We start from the raw sequence: 22,559 nt of genomic DNA on the forward strand, positions 1-22,559 counted from the left end.
GCCACCATGCCTGGCTGATTTTTGTATTTTTAGTAGAGACGGAGTTTCACCACATTGGCCAGGCTGGTCTTAAACTCCTGACTTCAAGTGATCCACCTGCCTTGGTCTCCCAAAATGCTGGAATTACAGGTACAAGCCACTGTGCCTGGCTGAGAATTTGTTTTATAAGGCAGGAGTCCCCATTCCCTGGGGACCGTGGACCAGTACCTGTTAGGAATCTGACTGTGGTGTGTTAGGAACCAAGCTGCACAGCAGATGGTGAGCAGCAGGTGAGCAAGCATTACCACCTGAGCTCCGGTTCCTGTCAGATCAGCGGCAGCATTAGATTCCCATGGGAGCAGGAACCTTATTATGAAGTCTGCATGTGAGGGATCTAGGTTGCATGCTCCTTATGAGAATCTAATGCCTGATGATCTAAGGTGGAACAGTTTCACCCCGAAACCATTCCTCCCCATCTCCTCAGTCTGTGGAAAAATTGTCTTCCATGAAACTGGTTCCTGAGACCAAAAATGTTGGACACTGCTGGTATACAGAGCTGTGGGAGAGAAGAACAATGCAGAGGGAAAAGGAGTGCCTGTCTGTTGAGACTTTCAGGGGGACCTAGGGACTGGTTTTGTCACTGTTGACTGAGAAGTGTCTTGTTTATTATTATTTTTTAATTTAAAACATTTTTTTAAAAATGGAGTCTTGCTCTGTCACCCAGGCTGGAGTGCAGTGGCGCCATCTCGGCTCAGTGCAACCTCCACCTCTCAGGTTCATGTGGTTTTCTTGCCTCAGCCTCCCGAGTAGCTGGGAATACAGGCGTACGCCACCACACCTGGCTAATTTTTGTATTTTCAGTAGAGATGGAATTTCACCAGGTCAGCCAGGATGGTCTTGAACTCCTGACCTCAAGTGACCCATCTGCCTCAGCCTCCCAAAATGCGGAGATTACAGGTGTGTGCCACCGTGTCTGGCCAAAGTGTCTTGTTTTCTTTTTAAAGCTTTGATCACTCTCATTTACATTAAATGTTGGAAAAGAGTACATTCTGAATAATTTTCCTCTCTTACCTTGCAGGAAGTGCTCAAATGTTAAGCACACACACACACACAAAAAGAGGAAACAGTTGGGTAGGAACTCAGAAATCACGTGACTGATGACTAAGTTAAATCTTTTCTGCTTACTGAAAAGGAAGAGTCTGATGATTAGTTACTGATTCTCTTGCATTTGTAAAGTTTTGGAGACACTGAATCATGCTACCATTTATATTTTTTTCCACTCTATTTTCTTCCATGTTTACTGAAGCTCAGAAGCAGCACTGGATCTGCAACTCCTCCGATGCAAGTATTTCATACACCTACTGTGGTAAGTAAAACATCAACAACAAATAATTGTAGCATCAACTATGTAGAGGGTAAGTTTTCACAAGATCTTTACACTGTTGTGGCTGGAACACAGGAAACGTCAGTGTGTTCCAGCTGCTGTGGCGGACGCTGCCAGCAGGAAAAGCAATCGCTGGCAGCTGCCCCGTGAGAATCTTCTCGACACCTCCCAGAGCTCACGAGTGTCTAAACGGTGCTGTGGTTGACCTCCAAATGCTTCTGTTGCTACCTGCGTCATCTATCTCTATGCTCAGCCCAGTTTCAGTAGAACCGTCTGCTTCTGAGCTTTCGCCTCAGCCTCAATCTGTACTAGTTCTTCTTGAGATGGTAGAGCAATCCCAGCTGCTTCCTGGAGTTGATTTCTGCTCCAAGTTGTGACTTTTGAGGGCTCTTGGAATCATCTCACTAACGATGTCAGCCTGGTTCTGTCCCTAGCTCTGTGGCCTTAAGCAAAGTACTCTAGCTGTTTTAGCTGTAAAGCGAAAGTGATTTTGCGTCTACTTGATCAGGGTGTTGTGAGGTGAAGTTTTTTAGCATAGGGTCAACATAGAGTCAATACTATTAATTTCTTTTTTTTGAGTCAGCCATACCCTAATGCTATTCACTGGTTGTATCACTGTCCCCTGCCCCAGCTGCTCGTTAGCAAACGTCTTCGGGTCTGAAGGCACAGTGTCAGGCCTGACAGCTGTTTCGGTTTGGTACTTTCCACTGCGCTGCCCTTTTCCACCCACTAGCAATATCTGGAAGGTTTAAAGTGATGCTTCCCAAAATACCAGTTCTTTGAGATGATTTTGGGAAAATAGGATCTATGACCTAATCATCCGTGAGAGATTTACAGATGTACTTTGAGTTCGGAGAAGTTCTGCAATAAAGGCACCTGTTTAACCACAACATTTTCAATTCCATTTGTTTTTTGTTTGTTTTTTAGTCTGGAGTGTATACTAACTGTCTTGAAAACATGCTCTGGCCAATGCTGATGTAAAGTGACTTTCAGGGAATTAGGATAATTGCCACATATGAGGAGGAGACTTAGGAGTGCGGCCAGTCACACACTGTGGCCCTTCTCCTCCTCGTGGCTTGCACTGAATTCCCTCTCAATGTATCTCTAAAATCTCTCCATGCTACAAGATCCGTTTGCATTCCCCTCTTCGAGCAAGGCTTCTACTCTACACGGCCCCCACTTTCCTCTCCCCCTTTGGCCCTTTTGTACCATGTGTGGATTATGCCACTCTTTTTTTGGGGGGGATGGAGTCTTGCCCTATCACTCAGGCTGGAGTGCAGTGGTGTGATCTCTGCTCACTGCAACCTCTGCCTCCAGGGTTCAAGTAATTCTCCTGACTCAGCCTCCTGAGTAGCTGGGACTACAGACGTGTGCCACCGTGCCTGGCTAATTTTTGTACTTTTAGTTGAGTCAGGGTTTCATCATGTTGGCCAGGCTGGCTTGAACTCCTGACCTTGTGATCTGCCCGGCTTAGCCTCCCAAAGTGCTGGGATTATAGGCATGAGCCACTGCGCCTGGCTGGATTATGCCATTCTTTATATGGTCATTACGGATATAACATTTTGTATTATTATTTAGCTCTTAATCTTTCTTAACAATAACAATTTGTCTTTTTAAAATTTTCACATTTTATCTTATTTTATTTATTATTGAGACAGAGTTTTGCTGTGTCATGCAGGCTGGAGCAAGTGGCTTGATCTCTACTCACTGCAACCTCCATCTCCCTGGCTCAAGCCATCCTCCCAGCTCAGCCTTCCAAGTAGCTGGGGCTACAGGCACGTGCCACCACACTTGGCTAATTATTATTATTATTATTGTTATTTTTGAGTTTCACTCTTGTTGCCCAGGCTAAAGTGCAAGGGTGTGATCTCGGCTCATCTCAACAACCACCTCCTGAGTTCAAGTGATTCTCCTGCCTCAGCCTCCCGAGTAGCTGAGATCATAGGTTCCTGTCGCCATGTCTGGCTAATTTTTGTGTTTTTGGTAGAAATGGGGTTTTGCCATGTTGGCCAGGCTGGCCTCAAACTCCTGACCTCAGGTGATCTGCCTACCTTGGCCTCCCAAAGTTCTGGGATTACAGGCGTGAGCCACCACATCTGGCTTAATCATTAAATTTTTTTAGAGATGGAGTCTTGCTATATTGCCCAGGCTGGTCTGGAACTCCTGGGCTCAAGTGGTCATCCCACGTTGGCCTCCCAAAGTGCTGGGATTACAGATGTGAGCCACTGCACCTGGCCTAAGATTTCACATTTTAATCATTTTTGAGTGTTTGACTCAATTGTATTAAGTATATTCAGATTGCTTTGAAACCATAACCATGGGTGTGTCTTTTGATTTGACTTTCTAATTTTTTTTCTTGAGACAGAGTCTCACTCTGTCATCTAGGCTGGAATGCAGTGGTATGATCTCAGCTCACTGCAACCTCTGCCTCCTGGGTTCAAGCAATTCTCGTGCCTTGGCCTCCTAAATAGCTGGGATTACAGGCATGCACCACTATGCATGGCTAATTTGATTTGACTTACTGAAGGATGATCTTACCTCTTTCTCTCTGAGAAACGCTGGGGTCCTTTCCTGCTGCCCACTGACAAAAAGACTGTGGCAAGCCACTGGGGTACACATCTACAGCAAGATGCTGCTTGCTGCCATCCCCACTGCCACGTGACTGCCTTCCTGGCCTGAGAGAATCCATCCTGCATGTCCGAAAATGCATTACCCGTGGGAAGCACTGACTTTTCTAGGTACTATTGTGAGGGTGTTGGTGACAACAACCTCTAATTCACTGTAAGGATGATTTCCATGAAAAAGAATAGATAAATTTCCATTTGTCCAAGCTGCTGGGCGCATAAGTGTATTTTTTTTTTTGAAGTCAGGGTCTTGCTCTGTCACCGAGGCTGGAGTGCAGTGGTGCAATCATGGCTCACTGCAGCCTCAACCTTTGAGGCTCAAGTGATTCTCCCACCTCAGCCTCCCAAGTAGCTGGGACTACAGGTGTACACCACCATGTCCAGCTAATTTCTAAATGTTTTGTAGTGATGGGGTTTTGCCATGTTGTCCATGCTGGCTTTGAACTCCTGGACTTAAGCAATCTTCCTGCCTCAGCTTCCAAAAGTGCTAGAATTACAGGCTCCGGCCACTGATTCCAGGCTACAGTGTCTTAATTAGCTCAGGTGCTGTAACAAAATAGACTGGATGGCTTAAACAACAAAAATTTATTTTTTCATAGTTCTGGAGGCTAGAAGTCCAAGATGAAGGTGTCTGCATAATTGGGTTCTTCTGAGTCCACTCTCCTTGGTTTGCTGCTATGTTTTGAATTTTGTGCCCTTGCAAACTCATGTTGAATTTAATTGCCATTGTGATGATGTTAAGAGGTGGGACCTTTAAGAGGTGGTTAAGCCATGAAGGCTCTTCCCTCATGAATAAGTTAATGTCATTTTTAAGGGAGTGAGTTTCTTATAAAAGGATGAGTTTAGCCCCCTTTTGTCTCTTGCTTTTGTCCTCTCTTGCCCTTCTGCTCTTCCACCATGGGATGAGACAGCAGGAAGGCCCTTGTCAGATCCCAGCACCTTGATATGGAACTTACCAGCCCCCAGACTGTGAGAAATAAATTTCTGTTCTTTATGAAGTACCCAGACACCAGTATTCTGTTATAGCAGCACAAAGTGGACTAAGACACTCGCAGCTGGCTGCTTTCTCACTGTGTCCTCACATGGTCTTTCCTCTGTGTGTGTCCTAGCTTATCTCAATGATCTTTGAAATGCCTTTCCGGTCATTCTCCCATTGTCTTGATGTAGAAGAACACCTGGCTCCCTTCTATCCATACTAATTTTCTTTATCGAATGACCACTTGGCCACACCTTTGGTTTGCTCTCCTAATGGTGCCATTTGGCTGTGAATTTTTCAAATCTTTTCCCTCTGATTTCCCTTGAATTATAAATTTGTTTTTTAAGTCACTTCTCTCTTCCCTCATTTTACTACACGTGGCCAAAAGAAGCCATGCAGCACCTTGTGCACTTTCCTGCTTGGCTGTTTCTTCTACGAGATAGTATAGATCTACGTTCTTAAGTTCTACTTTTCACATAGTTTTAGGACACAGACACGAGTCCATCCAATTCTTTGCAACTACGTAGCAAGATGATCTTAATTGCAGTTTCCAATACCTTGTTTTTCATTTGTGTCTGAGACCTCATCAGAATTGCCTTTACCTTCCATATTTCTACCAACATTCTGATTATGACCACTGAAGTAATCGCTGAGAATTTCCAGACTTTCCCTACATTTCTTCCCTTCTTCTGAGCACTCATCAGAATTGCCCTTAATACACTGTTCATGGCAATATGGACTTTTTTCTAGACTGTTCCTCCAAACTCTTCCAGCCTCTACCTGTTACCCAGTTTCAAAGCTGCTTCCATATTTTTAGGTACTTCTTTTTTTTTTTTTTTTTTTTTTTTTTTTTGAGACGGAGTTTCGCTCTTGTTACCCAGGCTGGAGTGCAATGGCGCAATCTCGGCTCACTGCAACCTCCGCCTCCTGGGCTCAGGCAATTCTCCTGCCTCAGCCTCCTGGGTAGCTGGGATTACAGGCATGCGCCGCCATGCCCAGCTAATTTTTTGTATTAGTAGAGACGGGGTTTCACCATGTTGACCAGGATGGTCTTGATCTCTTCACCTCGTGATCCACCTGCCTCGGCCTCCCAAAGTGCTGGGATTACAGGCTTGAGCCACCACGCCCGGCCCCATTTTTAGGTACTTCTTATAGCAACACCCGAATTCTCTGGCACCAATTTTCTATATTCATCTGTTTTGTGCTGCTATAACAGAATACATAAGACTGGGCAATTTATAACAAACAGAATTTATTTGGCTCGTGGTTCTGGTGGTTGAGAAATACAACATTGAAGCATTGCATCTAGCAAGGGTCTTCTTGCTGCATCATCCATGGCAGAAGGGCAGAAGGCCAAAAGAGCACGTGTGAGGAACGGGAAAGGAGGCTGTACTCATCCTTTTATCAGGAACCCACCCCCGCAATAACTTATCAGCTCCTCCAACAACAGCATTAATTCATTCATAAGGGCAGAGCCCTCATGAACTGATCACCTCTTGGAGGTTCCACCCCTCAATACTCTTGCATTGGGGATTAAATTTCCAATGCATGAACTTTAGGGAATACATTAAAACCATAGCAACATCTTATAGATATGACAGTCTGGTTTAAGCTGATAATAACTTAAATTCAATCACATAACAACTCTATACTTTAGGAGTTGGAGACCAGCCTGGGCAACAAAGAAAGACCCTATCCTTCATTTAACACCAAACTCAGTGCCTCAGGAAAAAAAAAAAAAAAGAAAAAAGAAAGACCCTATCTCTACAAAAATAATTTTTTTTGTTTTGTTTTTTGTGACAGTCATCTAGGTTGGAGTGCAGAGGTGCGATCTCAGCTCACCTTAACCTCTACCCAACAAGTTCAAGTGATTCTCCTACCTCAGCCTCCCAAATAGCTGGGATGACAGGCTCGTGCTGTGCCGACATGCCCAGCTAATCTTTGTATTTTTTGCAGAGATGGGGTTTTGCTCTGTTGGCCAGGCTGGTCTTGAGCTCCTGACCCCAAACAATATGTCCTCCTTGGCCTCCCAAAATGCTGGAATTACAGGCATGAGTCATCTGGCCTCTCCAAAAAAAAATTTTTAATTAAAAACAAAACAAAACAAGGCCAGGCATGGTGGCTCACACCTGTAATCCAAGCACTTTGGAGGCCAAGGCGGGCAGATCACCTGAGGTCGGGAGTTCAAGACCAACCTGACCAACATGGTGAAATCCCGTCTTTTAAACAAAACAAAACAAAACAAAACAAAACCAAAATAAAATAAAACAGGCCACGTGACGTGACTTATGCCTGTAATGCCAGCACTTTGGGAGGCTGAGGCAGGAGTCCAGGAATTCAAGACTAGCCTGGGCAGCATAGTGAGACCTCATCTCTACAAAAAACAAACAAACAAAAAAATAGATGAGCATTGTGGTATGCACCTGTAGTCTCAGCTATTGGCAAGAAGATCATTTGAGCCCAGGAGTTAGAAGCTGCAATGAGATATCATTGTATCACTGCATTCCAGCCTGGGTGACAGAGCAGACCCCTGTATTTAAAAACAAACAAACCAACAAACAAAACTGTTTCATTGGACTTCTTGGGTTTGTATTTCCATTATCTTCCCTAGATTTGGGAAGTTTTCAATCTTTCTTTCATTCCTTTTCTTTTTTCTTTTCTTTCTCTCTCTCTTTATTTCTCTCTCTCGTTCTCTCTCTCCCTCCCTCCCTCCTTCCTCCCTTTTTCTTTCTTTCTCTCTTTCTCTTGTTCTTTCATCCAGGCTGGAGTGCAGTGGCATGATCTTGGCTCACTGCAACCTCTGTCTCCCAGGCTCAAGTGATTCTCATGCCTCAGCCTCCCAAGTAGCAGAGATTGTAGCCATTATTTATTTGAATAAACTTTCTGTAGTCTGTTCTTTTTTCTTCCACTTCTGGAACTCTCATAATGCGTATATGGTTCTGCTTGGTGGTATCTTATCAGTACCTTAAGCTTTCTTCACTCTTTTTAATTATTTTTTCTTTTTGATTCTCTGATTGAATTCTTTTCCAGTGACCTGTCTCTGAGTTCACTGATCCTTTCATCCACTTGGTCTAGTCTGCTGCTGAACCCCTCTAATGAACTTTTTTAGTTCAGTTATTGTGTTCTTCAGCTCCATGATTTCTTTCCTTTCCTTTCCTTTTTTTCTTTTCTTTTGAGATAGAGTCTTGCTCCATCACCCAGGCTGGAGTGTAGTGGTACCATCTCAGCTCACTGCAAACTCCACCTCCCGGGTTCAAGCTGTTCTCCAGCCTCAGCCTCCTAAGTAGCTGGGATTACAGGCACATGCCACTATGCCCAGCTAATTTTTGTATTTTTTTTTTAGGAGAGACGAGGTTTCACCATGTTGGCCAGGCATCTCAAACTCCTGACCTCAGGTGATCTTCCCCTTTGGCCTCCCAGAGTGCTGAGATTACAGGCATGAGTCACTGTGCCCGGTCTTCAGTTCCATGATTTCTGTGTGGTCCTTTAAAATGTTTTCTTTCTTCTTGCTGAAATTCTCACTGCATTCATGTATTGTTCTCTTGACCTCAGGGAGCATCTTTATAAGAGGTATTTTACATTGTCTGTCAGCTAAATCATATAACTTCATCTCCCTAGGGTCAGCGAGGGAGATTTGTCTTGCTTCTTTGTTTGAAACATCTTTGCCTGATTTTTCATTTCCCTTGTCTGTTTGGCATCTGCACGTTACAAAGCAGACATCTCTTTCAGTCTTCACAAGTTGGCCTCACACAGGAAAACACCCTCATCTATTAGCCTGGTTGGAGATCCTGGGAGTCTCTACCAACTCTTTCTCACTTCAGGGAGAAGCAGGCAGCTGTGTTTTTTTGTCCTCTTATTCTGTGCTGAGCCAGAGATGGGGTGGTGGAGGGAACTGTGGCATCTACCAGCCCAAGCTGCTGTCTCCATTCCCCTGCCAGGCAGCTAGACTATGGCAGACCTGTCAGAGTTCCAGGACTGATGAGAAAGATGTAAACTTTGCGGGGATCCCCAGAGAAGTTGGGGTGCTGGATGCATGGATTAACTCTTTCCTGCCCCAGGAGAAAGCTGAGAGCTAGGATTTTTCATCTGCTTACTCTGTGCTGAGCAGAGGGGAGGATCAAGGATGCCTATCTGTTCAAGCCACTGTCTTTATTCTCCCCTTGGTGGCAGACTGTGCCAGACTCATCAGAGCTCCAAGACTGGCAAGACAGAAGCCAGTCCTCTGGGGAGCCCTTGTGAAAAAGCTGGGTTGCTGGACATGTAAAACAACCTTTTTCCTTCCCTAGGTAAATCTAGGAGCTAGGGAGGGTCTCTTCCTGATTATCTGACACCACACCAGGGTAATAATCTCTGGATAGAGAATGTCCCAAGTCTCCTACTGGCTTTGTTGAATCTGGTTTTGTGTTCTCCTTGGCTGCAGGAGTCTTTTGATTAGTTTGATTTCTCACAAAGGGAATTTGTCCGTAAATTGTTGTGTTAGTGGAGGCAAGGAGAGTTCAGGGCTTCTGATTCTGCCACATTGCTGATGTCATTCCTCTGGGGAGATATTTTCAAGTGCCGTCAATTTTTCTCATGTTATAGTTTTAATGCAAAATTCAACTTAAAAGACTGATATTCAGAATACTATACTTATTGGAGGGGATTTGTAATAATTTATTGACATTGTCTTTATTGCTTTTAGATAAAATGCAATACCCAATTTCAATTAATATTGATCCCTGTATAAAATTGACGGGAACCAGAGGATTGTTGCACATTTTCTACATTCCAAGTAAGTCCAAATTTTGCTTTTATAGACAAATTAAAGGAGTTAAGAAATATCGATGATGGCTGGGCGTGGTGGCTCACGCCTGTAATCCAAGCACTTTGGAGTTCAAGGCAGGCGGATCACCTGAGGTCGGGAGTTCAAGACCAGCCTGACCAACATGGTGAAAACCCGTCTTAAAAAAAAAAAAAAGAAAAAAAGAAATATCAATGATAAATGATTGTGTTCCAAATATACTAGTATTAATTATCTATTGCTATGTAACAAATTACCACAATCTTTGTGGCTTAACACAGCACACATTATCTCATCATCTTTGTCAATCAGTATTCTGGGCATGGCTTACCCGTGTCTGCTTCAAGGTCTCCCATAAGGCTATACAATCAAGGTGTTTGCCAGGACTGGAGTCCCTTCTGAGGCTCAACGAGGAAATATATACTTTTTTTTTTTTGAGACAGAATCTTGTTCTGTCGCCCAGGCTGGAGTGCAGTGGAGCGATCTCAGCTCACTGCAACCTCCGCCTCCCGGGTTCAGGTGATTTTCCTGCCTCAGCCTCCCAAGTAGCTGGGGCACCTGCCACCATGCCTGGCTAATTTTTTGTATTTTTCATAAAGATAGGGTTTCTCCATGTAGGCCAGGCTGGTCTCAAACTCCTGACCTCAAGTGATTCGCCCATCTCGGCCTTCGAAAGTGCTGGGATTATAGGTGTGAGCTACTGCGCCCGGCAGGAAATATATACTTCTAAGCTCATGTGGCTGCTGTCAGTATTCAGTTGTCAGTATTAAGTCCCTTGCTGGCTGCTGACCACCCCTCAGTTCCTTACCACATGAACATTTTCAACATGGCTGCTTGCTTCTTCAAAGCCAGCAAGGGGGACAGTCAGCTAAATAGACAAAAGTCACAATCTTATGTAGCATAATCATGGAAGTAACACTCCATCACCTTTGCTGTGTTCTATTGGTTAGAAGCAAGTCACTAGGCCAGCCCATACTACTGGGAGAGGATTATACAAGAACATGTGGGTGGAAATGGAAATAACTTAAGATGTCCAACGATCTTACAGGTATATCCTTTGTCAATCATTAGCTATAAGTAATACTGGGTTTTCATTAGTCAAAGATCTGTGTGTGAGCAAGCCGGCACTTCACTTTTTTTTTTCTTTTTTAAGGCAGAGTCTTGCTCTGTCACCCAGGCTGGAGTGCAATGGCGCGGTCTCGGCTCACTGCAGCCTCTGCCTCCCTGGTTCAAGTGATTCTCCTGCGTCAGCCTCCCGAGTAGCTGGGATTACAGGCAGCCACCACCATGCCTGGCTAATTTTTGTATTTTTAGTAGAGATAGAGTTTCACCATGTTGGCCAGGCTGGTCTCAAACTCCTGACCTTGTGATCCGCCCACCTCAGCCTCCCAAAGTGCTGAGATTACAGGCATGAGCCACCATGCCCAGCCTAAAAATTATTAAAGATGATCTTTCTAGAGAAAAATACAGTAATAACAGGATGACAGAAGGCAATGTATTTTGTTTTGCTTTGTATTGTGTCTTAGTTTTCCTGTCTATGACTTTCCTTGTTACCAACTTACTAAAAACTAATGCATGGGGCTGTAACTGAGTCTCTGTGGAGACACAAAATTTTATCCTCTCCTGCCAGATACCCAGCATTGCTTACTGCCTGTAAGCTCTGGAGTCCCAGAAAACTTTAGTCTTTATCATCATCATTATCAACCATAATTCACATCCTAGTTTAGATTTGGAGCTTGTTTTATATTAATACTTTACAAAGTAGTTTTACATAAATAAGCTTAAACATTTTCCCCCTGATTTTAGTTATCTGACTTACCAGAAAAATGAAAAATAGCAACAAAATCCCCAAAACTGAGAACTCAGGAATGATAGATAATAAACTTGTGTTTTAATTTTTATAATTCTAGTTGTTCAACCTGTTTTTTTGACACTCTGTATCTGCATTCATTTATTCACTAAAAAATGCATAGTAAATATATAGTATATTGTAAGTATTGTGCTAGGCACTGTGAATTCATTGATAAGATATTATTATTTTTTTTCTTTTTTTTTCTGGAGATGGAGTCTCTCTCTGTTGCCCAGGCTGGAGTGCAGTGGCCAGATCTCGGCTCACTGCAACCTCTGCCTCCAGGGTTCAAGCCATTCTCTTGCCTCAGCCTCCCGGGTAGCTGGGATTACAGGTGCCCACCACAATGCCCTGCTAATTTTTGTGTTTTTAGTAGAGACGGGGCTTCACCATGTTGGCCAGGCTGGCCTTGAACTCCTGACCTCAAGTGATCCACCTGCCTCAGCCTCCCAAAGTGCTGAGATTACAGGTGTGAGCCACCACGCCCAGCCAATAAGATATTCTCCTCATCTTCAGGAATTCATCAGTGCAATAGGAGAGACAGATCTGCAGATAGTACAGTATAAATGAAGTGATAGCAATAGGGTTTAGTGACAGCACAGAGCAAAGGATGACTATTTCCCCCACCTTCCTGGCCAAGGATAAAATAAATAATCTAGTTTTGCTTGGCTAAGGCTCTACAGTTTCTTCCTTTTTCCTAGGTTCTGTTTTCTGGTCTGTGGGCAGGTTTTACCCCTTTGGCATAAAGGATGGTTTACATAATGAATAATTTCACTTTCAAGTGAATTCCTTGCCGTTACACACAGGAAACAAGTTGTAACCTTCCATGCCAAAGTAATAAGACAGTACGAAATCATTTGGAGTTCTCTGAAAAGCAGACACTAAGAAGGAATTAGACAGGCTTGAGATTTCTTGGAGGAAATGCTTGTGAACGGTAAAGGGGAGAGGAAGCCAAAGTAGGCTGGGAGAAAATTCAGGCTGGGGTGCAGGTCTGATACCTCTGAAAAGAGAGTAAGTAGGGAGGGATGCTGGGCGCAGTGGCCCACACCTGTAATCTCAGCGCTTTGGGAGGCTCAGGCGGGTGGATCGCGAGGTCAAGAGGTCAAGAGATCAAGACCATCCTGGCCAACATGGTGAAATCCTGTCTTTACTAAAAATACAAAAATTAGCTGAGCGTGGTGGCACACACCTGTAGTCCCAGCTACTCGGGAGGCTGAGGCAGGAGAATCACTTGAACCTGGGAGGCGGAGGTTGCAGTGAGCCGAGATCGCACCACTGCACTCCAGCCTGAGTGACAGAGCGAGACTCCGTCTCCAAAAAAAAAGAGAGTAGGGAGAAAGAATTAAGTAGGATAATCCTCAGACCAGAATGTATCCCTGAGACATTCTTGGCCTGGGCAATGGGGAGCCCCAGAGCAGAATGCCTGTCATAAGAGTCCCATGATAGGCGGGAGTGGCCTGGCTCTAGGGTCCTTGCAGTGCTCAATCATCATAGGAGCAGCCTATGAGAGTGTGGCCTCTGGCTGAGTGCTGAGATAGATGGGAAGTGCCACAGCTGCAGGCTGTCTGCCAGCTATTCTCCTCACAGCAGCTGCTTTTGAAGGGAACTTTGAGGGACATACCTCCACGGTCATCACATATGTTATATAATTTCTCACTAAATATGACATTTATATAAGAAATTATATTAATTCATTAGCAGACTATTCAGTCATACATTTATCGTGCAATTATGACCCAAGTTGCCATAGAATATACTATAATGTTGGTATAACGTGTGGGGCCATATTCCTGAAAAGCAACCTTATTTTTATGACCTTATTTCTGCTTGAATTCAGGAAGAGATACAAGTACAAACTGGAACCAAAAATAGGTTGGGAATGGAAATGATATATTTTGAGATGTCATAGCCTTGCTAGTTAATCGTTTGTATATTATGAACTGATTGACAGATAAATAAAACTGGAGCATAAGCTTCCTTCGAGGTTATTTCTGGAAGTTCCTGGAATTGTCTTAGGTGAGCTAAAAAATAATCCTCTTTTATACCACATGACAGCCACCATGTTTTTTTAGTTTTTTTGAGATGGAGTCTCACTGTCTCCTAGGCTGGAGTGCAGTGGCGTGATCTCAGCTTACTGCAGCCTACGCCTCCTAGGTTTTAGCAATTCTCTTGCCTCAGTCTCCCGAGTAGCTGGGATTACATGCACACACCACCACACCTGGCTAATTTTCATATTTTTAGTAGAGATGGGTTTCCACCATGTTGGCCAGGCTGGTCTTGAACTTCTGACCTCAGGTGATGTGCCCGCCTCAGCCTCTCAAAGTGCTGGGATTACAGGAGTGAGCCACCACACCCAGCCCATGTTTCTGGTCTCTCACTCCAACACCCACATTGACATCCTTGGCCTGCTGAGCCACGAAAGTGGTGTCTCATTATTGCCATTGTTCATGTTCTTAACATGACATGACCACAGTGGTGTCCAAGGCCAATGAGCCTCTCACAATGTAAACTATAGAGTTGTCAAAGCAGGATTTCCTTCCCTGGAGTCATTGAAGCCTGGAATCATGCTGTGTTTCAGGAAGAAATGAAAGAAGGTCCTTTGCCCTGCCTTGTCACTGCACACCACAGTGGCTCTGTTTTTTGCTTCTGTGTCTCCAGGAATTCCTTGTGAAAACCGTCTTTCAATTTCTACACACAGCCTTACTTTTAGAGAAGTTCCAGCCCAAGTCCATGGAGTAGGCCATGGGATCACTGTTTGAAAAAGACACCATGATATTCTTCTCCACACCCTACTCTGAAAGTCCAGAAGTGAAGACAAATTAGGAAGGTTGGGGGTGCTTCAGGCTCAGAGCAATGAGGGCCTGCATGAAGGCAGTGGTAATGGGGATGAAAAGGAAGTTAGAAAGATTTACTGGGACTGGGAATTCTAGGGCCAATATGGTGATGAAGAGGAGGAAATCACTTTTTAGATCTGTTGGGTGAAGTAACTGGGTAGAGATATTGAATAAATACATGGGATAGGTGCTCAGGAGAAAGGTTGAGTCTAAAGTTGATTTGAGAATTGTCATCTTATGTGGTACTTGGCCCAAGAGAATATGCAGAGTGAAAATTGAGGAGAACTGAGGACAGAACCCTGAGGAAGAGGAGTCAGTGCAATAGGCTAAGGAGGAGGAGTCAGAGAGGTTGGAGGACACCTGGAAGAGAGTGGTTGGACCAGCACCAAAGAGGGTTTAGGGAAAGGAGCAGTAAGTTCTGTTAAACATAGCCAATTTCAAATTAAAGTTAGAAAAGTTGTCTTTTGATTACAGCTACAATGAGTCATGGTGATCTTACTAAGAAAATATTTTCCAGTGAGGTAATGGTTGCAAAATTGTTTTCATTATAAAAAGGATTGTGCATCTTTTCATTTGGGCCAATTGAATAAGTCAGAAGAGTTGAGAAAAATGCATTGATTACTGGAATTTTTCATGTTAATTAGAAATAGGGAGATCATAAGGAAATAAAAAATAGCCATATATTTAATTTTTCATCAAAAGATTCTATGTTATTCTCAAAAAATCTTTCGTCAGAACTCCTAGTGAGTGACTGCCTTACTATTGTTAGTTTCTTTTGAATTTTCTAGCAGAATCGTGACTAGAAGTAGATATTTTGTGTCTTTATTTGATAGTTTTCTCAATGAAGTTATGAAGGCTCTTCTATTTTTAGGCATAGCATACATAGTTTTACTGTGGAACATTGTATTTGATTATGGTCAAGCGTATTTGCCCTCTCAGAACTTCCGTTTTCTCATCTGCAGAAGAGTAATAATACCCACCTTATAGATAATTGTGATGATTAAATGAAATAATGTAAGAAAAGCACAGAGCCCCTTTTAAATATACAATAAATGTTAATTATTATGTATAAAATAATCTGTTGGTTGGGCACGGTGGCTGAAGCCTGCAATCACAGCACTTTGGGAGGCCAAGGTGGGTGGATCACGAGGTCAAGAGATCAAGATCATCCTGGCCAACATGGTGAAACCCCCGTCTCTACTAAAAATACAAAAATTAGCTGGGCATGGTGATGCACACCTGTAGTCCCAGCTACTCAGGAGGCTGAGGCAGGAGAATCACTTGAACCCGGGAGGCAGAGGCTGCAGTGAGCAGAGATCGTGCCATTGCACTACAGCCTGGACAACAAGAGCGAAACTCCCTCCCCAAGAAAAAAAAAAAAAGAATCTTGTTATTTGAGGGCCTAATGGGATTTTTTCTTTTTTAAGGGAGAGATTTAAAGCAATTATACTTCAATCTCTATATAACTGTCAACTCCATGAATCTTCCAAAGCGAAAAGAAGTTATTTGCCCAGGATCTGATGATGATTATTCTTTTTGCAGAGCTCTGAAGGGAGGTAAGTGTTCAGTTCATATTACTTTTATAATAGGAAATAATTTTTTATAAAAAAGTTACAAAAATTATATACATTGAAAATATGAAGTTCCTTTTCTGCTAATAATTCTTTTTCCAGTCAAAGTTTTTACTTTTAGCAGTTTAAATAACATTTCACACTTATGTACCTGAATTGTTAAGACGACACTTATATGATTTGTGTTATTAATATTTTTCATAGTAACCCACCAGATTTTCTATGCAGTCATTGGTTTCTTCAACGACTTCTCCCTTTATGTTCCTCCTTGAAATTATTTACAGAATCATAACATTCAGAAATTAGGACCCTTACAGAGATCTGCACCAAGGAATTAAAAAAAATAAAAATGAGGCTGGGCTCGTGGCTCACGCCTGTAATCCCAGCACTTTGGGAGGCCAAGGCAGGCAGATCACCTGAGATCAGGAGATCGAGACCATCCTGGCCAATGTAGTGAAACCCCGTCTCTACTAAAATACAAAAAACTAACAGCTGGGCATGGTGGCTCATACCTGTAATCCTAGTACTTTGGGAGGCTGAGGCGGGCAGATCATGAGGTCAGGAGATCCAGATCATCCTGGCTAACATGGTGAAACCCTGTCTCTATTAAAAATACAAAAAATTAGCTGGGCATGGTGGCACGTGCCTGTAGTCCCAACTACTCAGGAGGCTGAGGCAGGGGAATCACTTGAACCCGGAGGAAGAGCTTGCAATGAGCCGAGATTGCGCCGCTGCACTCCAGCCTCGGTGACAGAGCAAGGCTCCATCTCAAAAAAAAAAAAAAAAAAAAAAAGGCCAGGTGAGCGGGTGAGGTGGTTCACAGGGGGGCTCACACCTGTAATCCTGGCACTTTGGGAGGCCAAGGTGGGTGGATCACGAGGTCAAGAGATCGAGACCATCCTGGCCAACATGACGAAACCCCGTCTCTACTAAAAATACAGAAATTAGCTGGGCATGATGGTGCACACCTGTAGTCCCAGCTACGCAGGAGGCTGAGGCAGGAGAATCACTTGAACCAGGAAGTCGGAGGTTGCAGTGAGCTGAGAATGTGCCACTGCACTCCAGCCTGGTGACAGAGTGAGACTCCGTCTAAAAAAAAAAAAAAAGAGAGAAAATAAAAAAAGAAATTAATCACCTTAAAGCTATATTCCAGCTTTTCCATTTACCAGCAATGTGACTTTCGGCATGTTATTCATATTTAACCTTTCTTGGCCCCTCAGCTGTAAAATGGGAAAGTAAACACATCATACATAGTTTTAAGAATTAGAGAATGTGTATTAAAAAAACCCTAGAACAGCATTCAAAATAAGAATCCTTCTTTTGTTGTTGTTTTTCCAGTCCTGTCATTTTTGTAATTGAAGGAACTGATGTCTGAAATGGTTCAGTCATGTGTCCATGGTCATTTGGAGAACTAGTAACAGAGCAGTCTCCTAACTCTAAGGCATCACTCTTCTACTGTGCCATGCTTTCTCTTTGAAAAAAAAAAAAAAAAAAATCCCTTAGCAGATTACTGGCTTTTTAAATATTGTGCATTTCTTTTCTTTTCCTTTTTTTTTTTTTAGATGGAGTCTCACTGTGTCACCCAGGCTAGAGTGCATTGGTACAATCTTGAAGCCCACTGCAGCCTCTGCCTTCCGGGTTCATGTGGTTCTCCTCCCTTAGCCTTCCCAAGTAGCTGGGACTACAGGCGCATACCACCACACCCGGCTAATTTTTGTATTTTTAGTAGAGACGGGGTTTCACCATATTGGCCAGGCTGGTCTCGAACTTCTGACCTCATGATCCACCTGCTTTGGCCTCCCAAAGTGCTGGGATTACAGGCATGAGCCACTGTGCCTGACCCAATCGTGCATTTCTTTTGCGCAACTGTTTTATGATTATTTCACACAATCTCTGTGGGGTTACATTGATATTTTATCTGAATCTTCAAAGTTTCTCTTTCTTGAGATCTCAGAGGTATCAGACTCAAGTCAACTTGCCTGCTTTTTCTTTCCCTCCTCCCACTTTCTTCCATAAACATCTATTGAACCTAATTTTAGCAAATCGTGATTTAGGTTCTGGTTATCTGAAGTTGAATGGTAGGATCTCCTTCCTCAGAAGGTCACTCTGGGAAAACTGGATTGCCATATGCAGAAGAATGAAACTAGACCCCTATCTCTCACACATACAAAAATTGACTCGAGATGGATTAACAACTTAAGTACAAGATCTGCAATTATAAACATACTAGAAGAAACCTAGGGGACTGGGCGGATGGCTCATGCCTGTAATCCCAGCACTTTGGGAGGCCAAGGCAGGTGGATCACCTGAGGTCAGGAGTTCGAGACCAGCCTGGCCAACATGGTGAAACCCCATCTCTACTAAAAATACAAAAAATTAGCCAGGCATGGTGGCAGGTGCCTGCAATTCCAGCTACTTGGGAAGTGGAGGCAGAAGAATTGCTTGAACCTGGAAGGCGGAGGTTGCAGTGAACTGAGATCCCACTATTGCATTCCAGCCTGGACAACAAGAGCAAAACTCGGTCTCAAAAAAAAAGAAACTTGGGGAGATTTTTCTGGACATTGGTCTAGGCAAATAATTTATGACAAAGATCTCAAAAGCACAGGAATAAAGACAAAAGTAGACAAATGGGATTTAATTACATCAAAAAGCTTCTGCATAGCAAAAGAAATAATCAACAGAGCGAACAGACAACCTATAGTACATGAGAAAATATTTGCAAACTATTCATCCATCAGGGGACTAATATTCAGAATGTACAAGGAACTCAAACTACTCAACAACAACAACAAAAACAAATAACTTCATTAAAAAGTGGGAAAAGGACATGAATAGACACTTTTCAAAAGAAGACATAGAAATGGCCAACAGCTATATTAAAACATGCTCAACATCACTAATTATCAGAGAAATGCAAATTAAAATTGCAATGAGATATCATCTTACCTCAGCCATAATGGCTATTACTAAAAAGACAAAAAGTAACAGATGTTGGCAAGAATATGGAGAAAAGAGAACTCATCCACTGTTGATGGGAATGTAAATTAGGACAGCCTCTATGGAAAGCAGTATGGAGATTTATCAAAGAACTAAAAACAGACCACCATTCCATCTAGCAATTTCACTACTAGGTATCTACCCAAAAGAAAAGAAGTCAATATATCAAAAAGATACCTGTACTTAATGTTTATTGCAGCACTAGTCACAATAGCAAAGATATGGAATTTACCTAAGTGTACATCAACAGATGGATGGGTAAAGAAAATGTGGTATATTCATACAATACAATACTAGTAAGCCGTCAAAAGAATGAAATAGTGTATTTTTCAGCAACACAGATGGAACTGGAGGCCATTATCTTAAGTGAATCAAGACAGGCACAGAAAGTCAAATACTGCATGTTCTCACTCATAAGTGGGTATTAAAAAATGTGTACACATGATAGACCGTGAAGACTTGGAAGGGTGAGGGGTGAGATAGAGGTGGAGATGAGAAATCACTTAATGGGTATATGTTACTTGGGTGATGGACACTCTAAAAGCCCTGACTTAACCACTACACAACCTATGCATGTAATGACATTGCACATGTACCTGATAAATCAGTATAAATAAAAAAAAAAGTCACTTCATTCTGGGAAAGACAGTCATAAGAACAAATTTACAATGAAATTATATGTAATGTTATTGTAAAAAAGCATATGTTAATAACATATAATTCTATGACCAATAGAACTATATGTTATTAGTTCTAACTATATAGTCACTAAATAACTGTGACAGAAGAACTGGGACAAGATTTTTTTTTTTTTTTACTTTTTTTTTTTAATTGCATTTTAGGTTTTGGGGTACATGTGAAAAACATGCAAGATTGTTGCATAGGTGCATACGTGGCAGTGTGATTTGCTGCCTTCCTCCCCTTCACCTATATGTGGCATTTCTCCCCATGCTATCTCTCCCCAACTCCCCACCCCCCGCTGTCCCTCCTACTCCCCCACAACAGACCCCAGTGTATAGTGCTCCCCTCCCTGTGTCCATGTGTTCCCATTGTTCAACACCCGTCTATGAGTGAGAACACGCGATGTTTGATTTTGTGTTCTTGTGTCAGTTTGCTGAGAATGATGGTTTCCAGGTTCATCCATGTCCCTACAAAGGACGCGAACTCATCGTTTTTGATGGCTGCATGATATTCCATGGTGTATATGTGCCACATTTTCCCTGTCCAGTCTATCATCGATGGACATTTGGGTTGGTTCCAGGTCTTTGCTATTGTAAACTGTGCTGCAATGAACATTCGTGTGCATGTGTCCTTAAAGTAGAACGATTTATAATCCTTTGGATAAATACCCAGTAATGGGATTGCTGGGTCAAATGGAATTTCCATTTCTAGGTCCTTGAGGAATCGCCACACTGTCTTCCACAATGGTTGAACTAATTTACACTCCCAATAGTGTAAAAGTGTTCCTATTTCTCCACATCCTCTCCAGCATCTGTTGTCTCCAGATTTTTTAATGATTGTCATTCTAACTGGCATGAGATGGTATCTCAATGTAGTTTTGATTTGCATTTCTCTAATGACCAGTGATGATGAGCATTTTTTCATATGCTTGTTGGCCTCATGTATGTCTTCTTTTGTAAAGTATCTGTTCATATCCTTCACCCACTTTTGAATGGGCTTGTTTGTTTTTTTCTTGTAAATCTGTTTTAGTTCATTGTAAATTCTGGATATCAGCCCTTTGCGCAGATGGGTAGGCTGCAAAAATTTTTTCCCATTCTGTTGGTTGCCGATTCACTCTAATGACTGTTTCTTTTGCCGTGCAGAAGCTGTGGAGTTTGATTAGGTCCCATTTGTCTATTTTGGCTTTTGTAGCCAATGCTTTTGGTGTTTTGGTCATGAAGTCCTTGCCTACGCCTATGTCCTGAATGGTTTTGCCTAGGTTTTCTTCTAGGGTTTTTATGGTGTTAGGTCTTATGTTTAAGTCTTTAATCCATCTGGAGTTAATTTTAGTGTAAGGTGTCAGGAAGGGGTCCAGTTTCTGCTTTCTGCATATGACTAGCCAGTTTTCCCAACACCACTTATTAAACAGGGAATCCTTTCCCCATTGCTTGTTTTTATCAGGTTTGTCAAAGATCAGATGGTTGTAGATATGTTGTGTTGCCTCCGAGGCCTCTGTTCTGTTCCATTGGTCTATATCTCTGTTTTGGTACCAGTACCATGCTGTTTTGATTACTGTAGCCTTGTAGTATAGTTTGATGTCCGGTAGTGTGATGCCCCTCACTTTGTTCTTTTTGCTTAGAATTGACTTGGCTATGCGGGCTCTCTTTTGGTTCCATATGAAGTTTAAGGTGGTTTTTTCCAGTTCTGTGAAGAAGGTCACTGGTAGCTTGATGGGGATAGCATTGAATCTGTAAATTACTTTGGGCAGTATGGCCATTTTCACGATATTGATTCTTCCTAACCATGAACATGGAATGTGTCTCCATCTGTTTGTGTCCTCTCTTATTTCGTTGAGCAGTGGTTTGTAGTTCCCCTTGAAGCGGTCCTTTACGTTCCTTGTTAGTTGTATTCCTAGGTATTTTATTCTCTTTGTAGCAATTGTGAATGGCAGTTCCTTCTTGATTTGGCTCTCTTTAAGTCTGTTATTGGTATATAGGAATGCTTGTGATTTTTGCACATTGATTTTGTATCCCGAGACTTTGCTGAAGTTGCTTATCAGTTTCAGGAGATTTTGGGCTGAGATGATGGGGTCTTTTAGATATACAATCATGTCGTCTGCAAATAGAGACAATTTGACTTCCTCCTTTCCTAATTGAATACCCTTTATTTCTTTTTCTTGCCTGATTGCTCTGGCTAGAACTTCCAATACTATATTGAATAGGAGTGGTGAGAGAGGGCATCCTTGTCTAGTGCCTGATTTCAAAGGGAATGCTTCCAGTTTTTGCCCATTCAGTATGATATTAGCTGTCGGTTTGTCATAAATAGCTTTTATTATTTTGAGATACGCTCCATCGATACCTAGTTTATTGAGAGTTTTTAGCATAAAGTGCTGCTGAATTTTGTTGAAGGCCTTCTCTGCATCAATTGAGATAATCATGTGGTTTTTGTCTTTGGTTCTGTTTATGTGGTGAATTACATTTATAGACTTGCGTATATTGAACCAGCCTTGCGTCCCTGGGATGAATCCTACTTGATCATGGTGGATAAGCTTTTTGATGTGCTGTTGCAATCGGCTTGCCAGTATTTTATTGAAGATTTTTGCATCTATGTTCATCATGGATATTGGCCTGTAGTTTTCTTTTCTTGTTGAGTCTCTGCTGGGTTTTGGTATTAGGATGATGTTGGTCTCATAAAATGATTTGGGAAGGATTCCCTCTTTTTGGATTATTTGGAATAGCTTCAGTAGGAATGGTACCAGTTCCTCTTTGTATGTCTGGAAGAATTTGGCTGTGAACCCATCTGGACCTGGGATTTTTTTGGGTGGTAGACTCTTAATTGCTGCCTCAACTTCAGACCTTGTTATTGGTCTATTCAGGGTTTCGACTTCTTCCTGGTTTAGGCTTGG

At 42.5% G+C, this 22,559-nt stretch overlaps 1 protein-coding gene across 1 annotated transcript in view; it reads left to right on the top strand.

Annotated features, from left to right (window-relative positions):
• The first annotated feature begins 1,125 nt into the window (after positions 1 to 1,125).
• The window catches only part of LY96 (lymphocyte antigen 96), a 31,652-nt gene continuing 10,218 nt past the window's right edge, over positions 1,126 to 22,559 (top strand). Inside the window, exons 1-3 of the mRNA XM_012450909.2 lie at positions 1,126 to 1,345; positions 9,645 to 9,734; positions 15,854 to 15,982. Of these exons, the coding sequence (XP_012306332.1) occupies positions 1,234 to 1,345; positions 9,645 to 9,734; positions 15,854 to 15,982 (331 nt within the window). The 5' untranslated portion in view covers positions 1,126 to 1,233. The remainder of the gene's footprint in view (positions 1,346 to 9,644; positions 9,735 to 15,853; positions 15,983 to 22,559) is intronic.

The sequence above is a fragment of the Aotus nancymaae genome, unplaced genomic scaffold (assembly GCF_030222135.1).
Source record: "Aotus nancymaae isolate 86718 unplaced genomic scaffold, 86718_ANA_hifiasm-v0.15.2.pri h1tg000036l, whole genome shotgun sequence".
In the NCBI taxonomy this organism is placed as follows: domain Eukaryota; kingdom Metazoa; phylum Chordata; class Mammalia; order Primates; family Aotidae; genus Aotus; species Aotus nancymaae.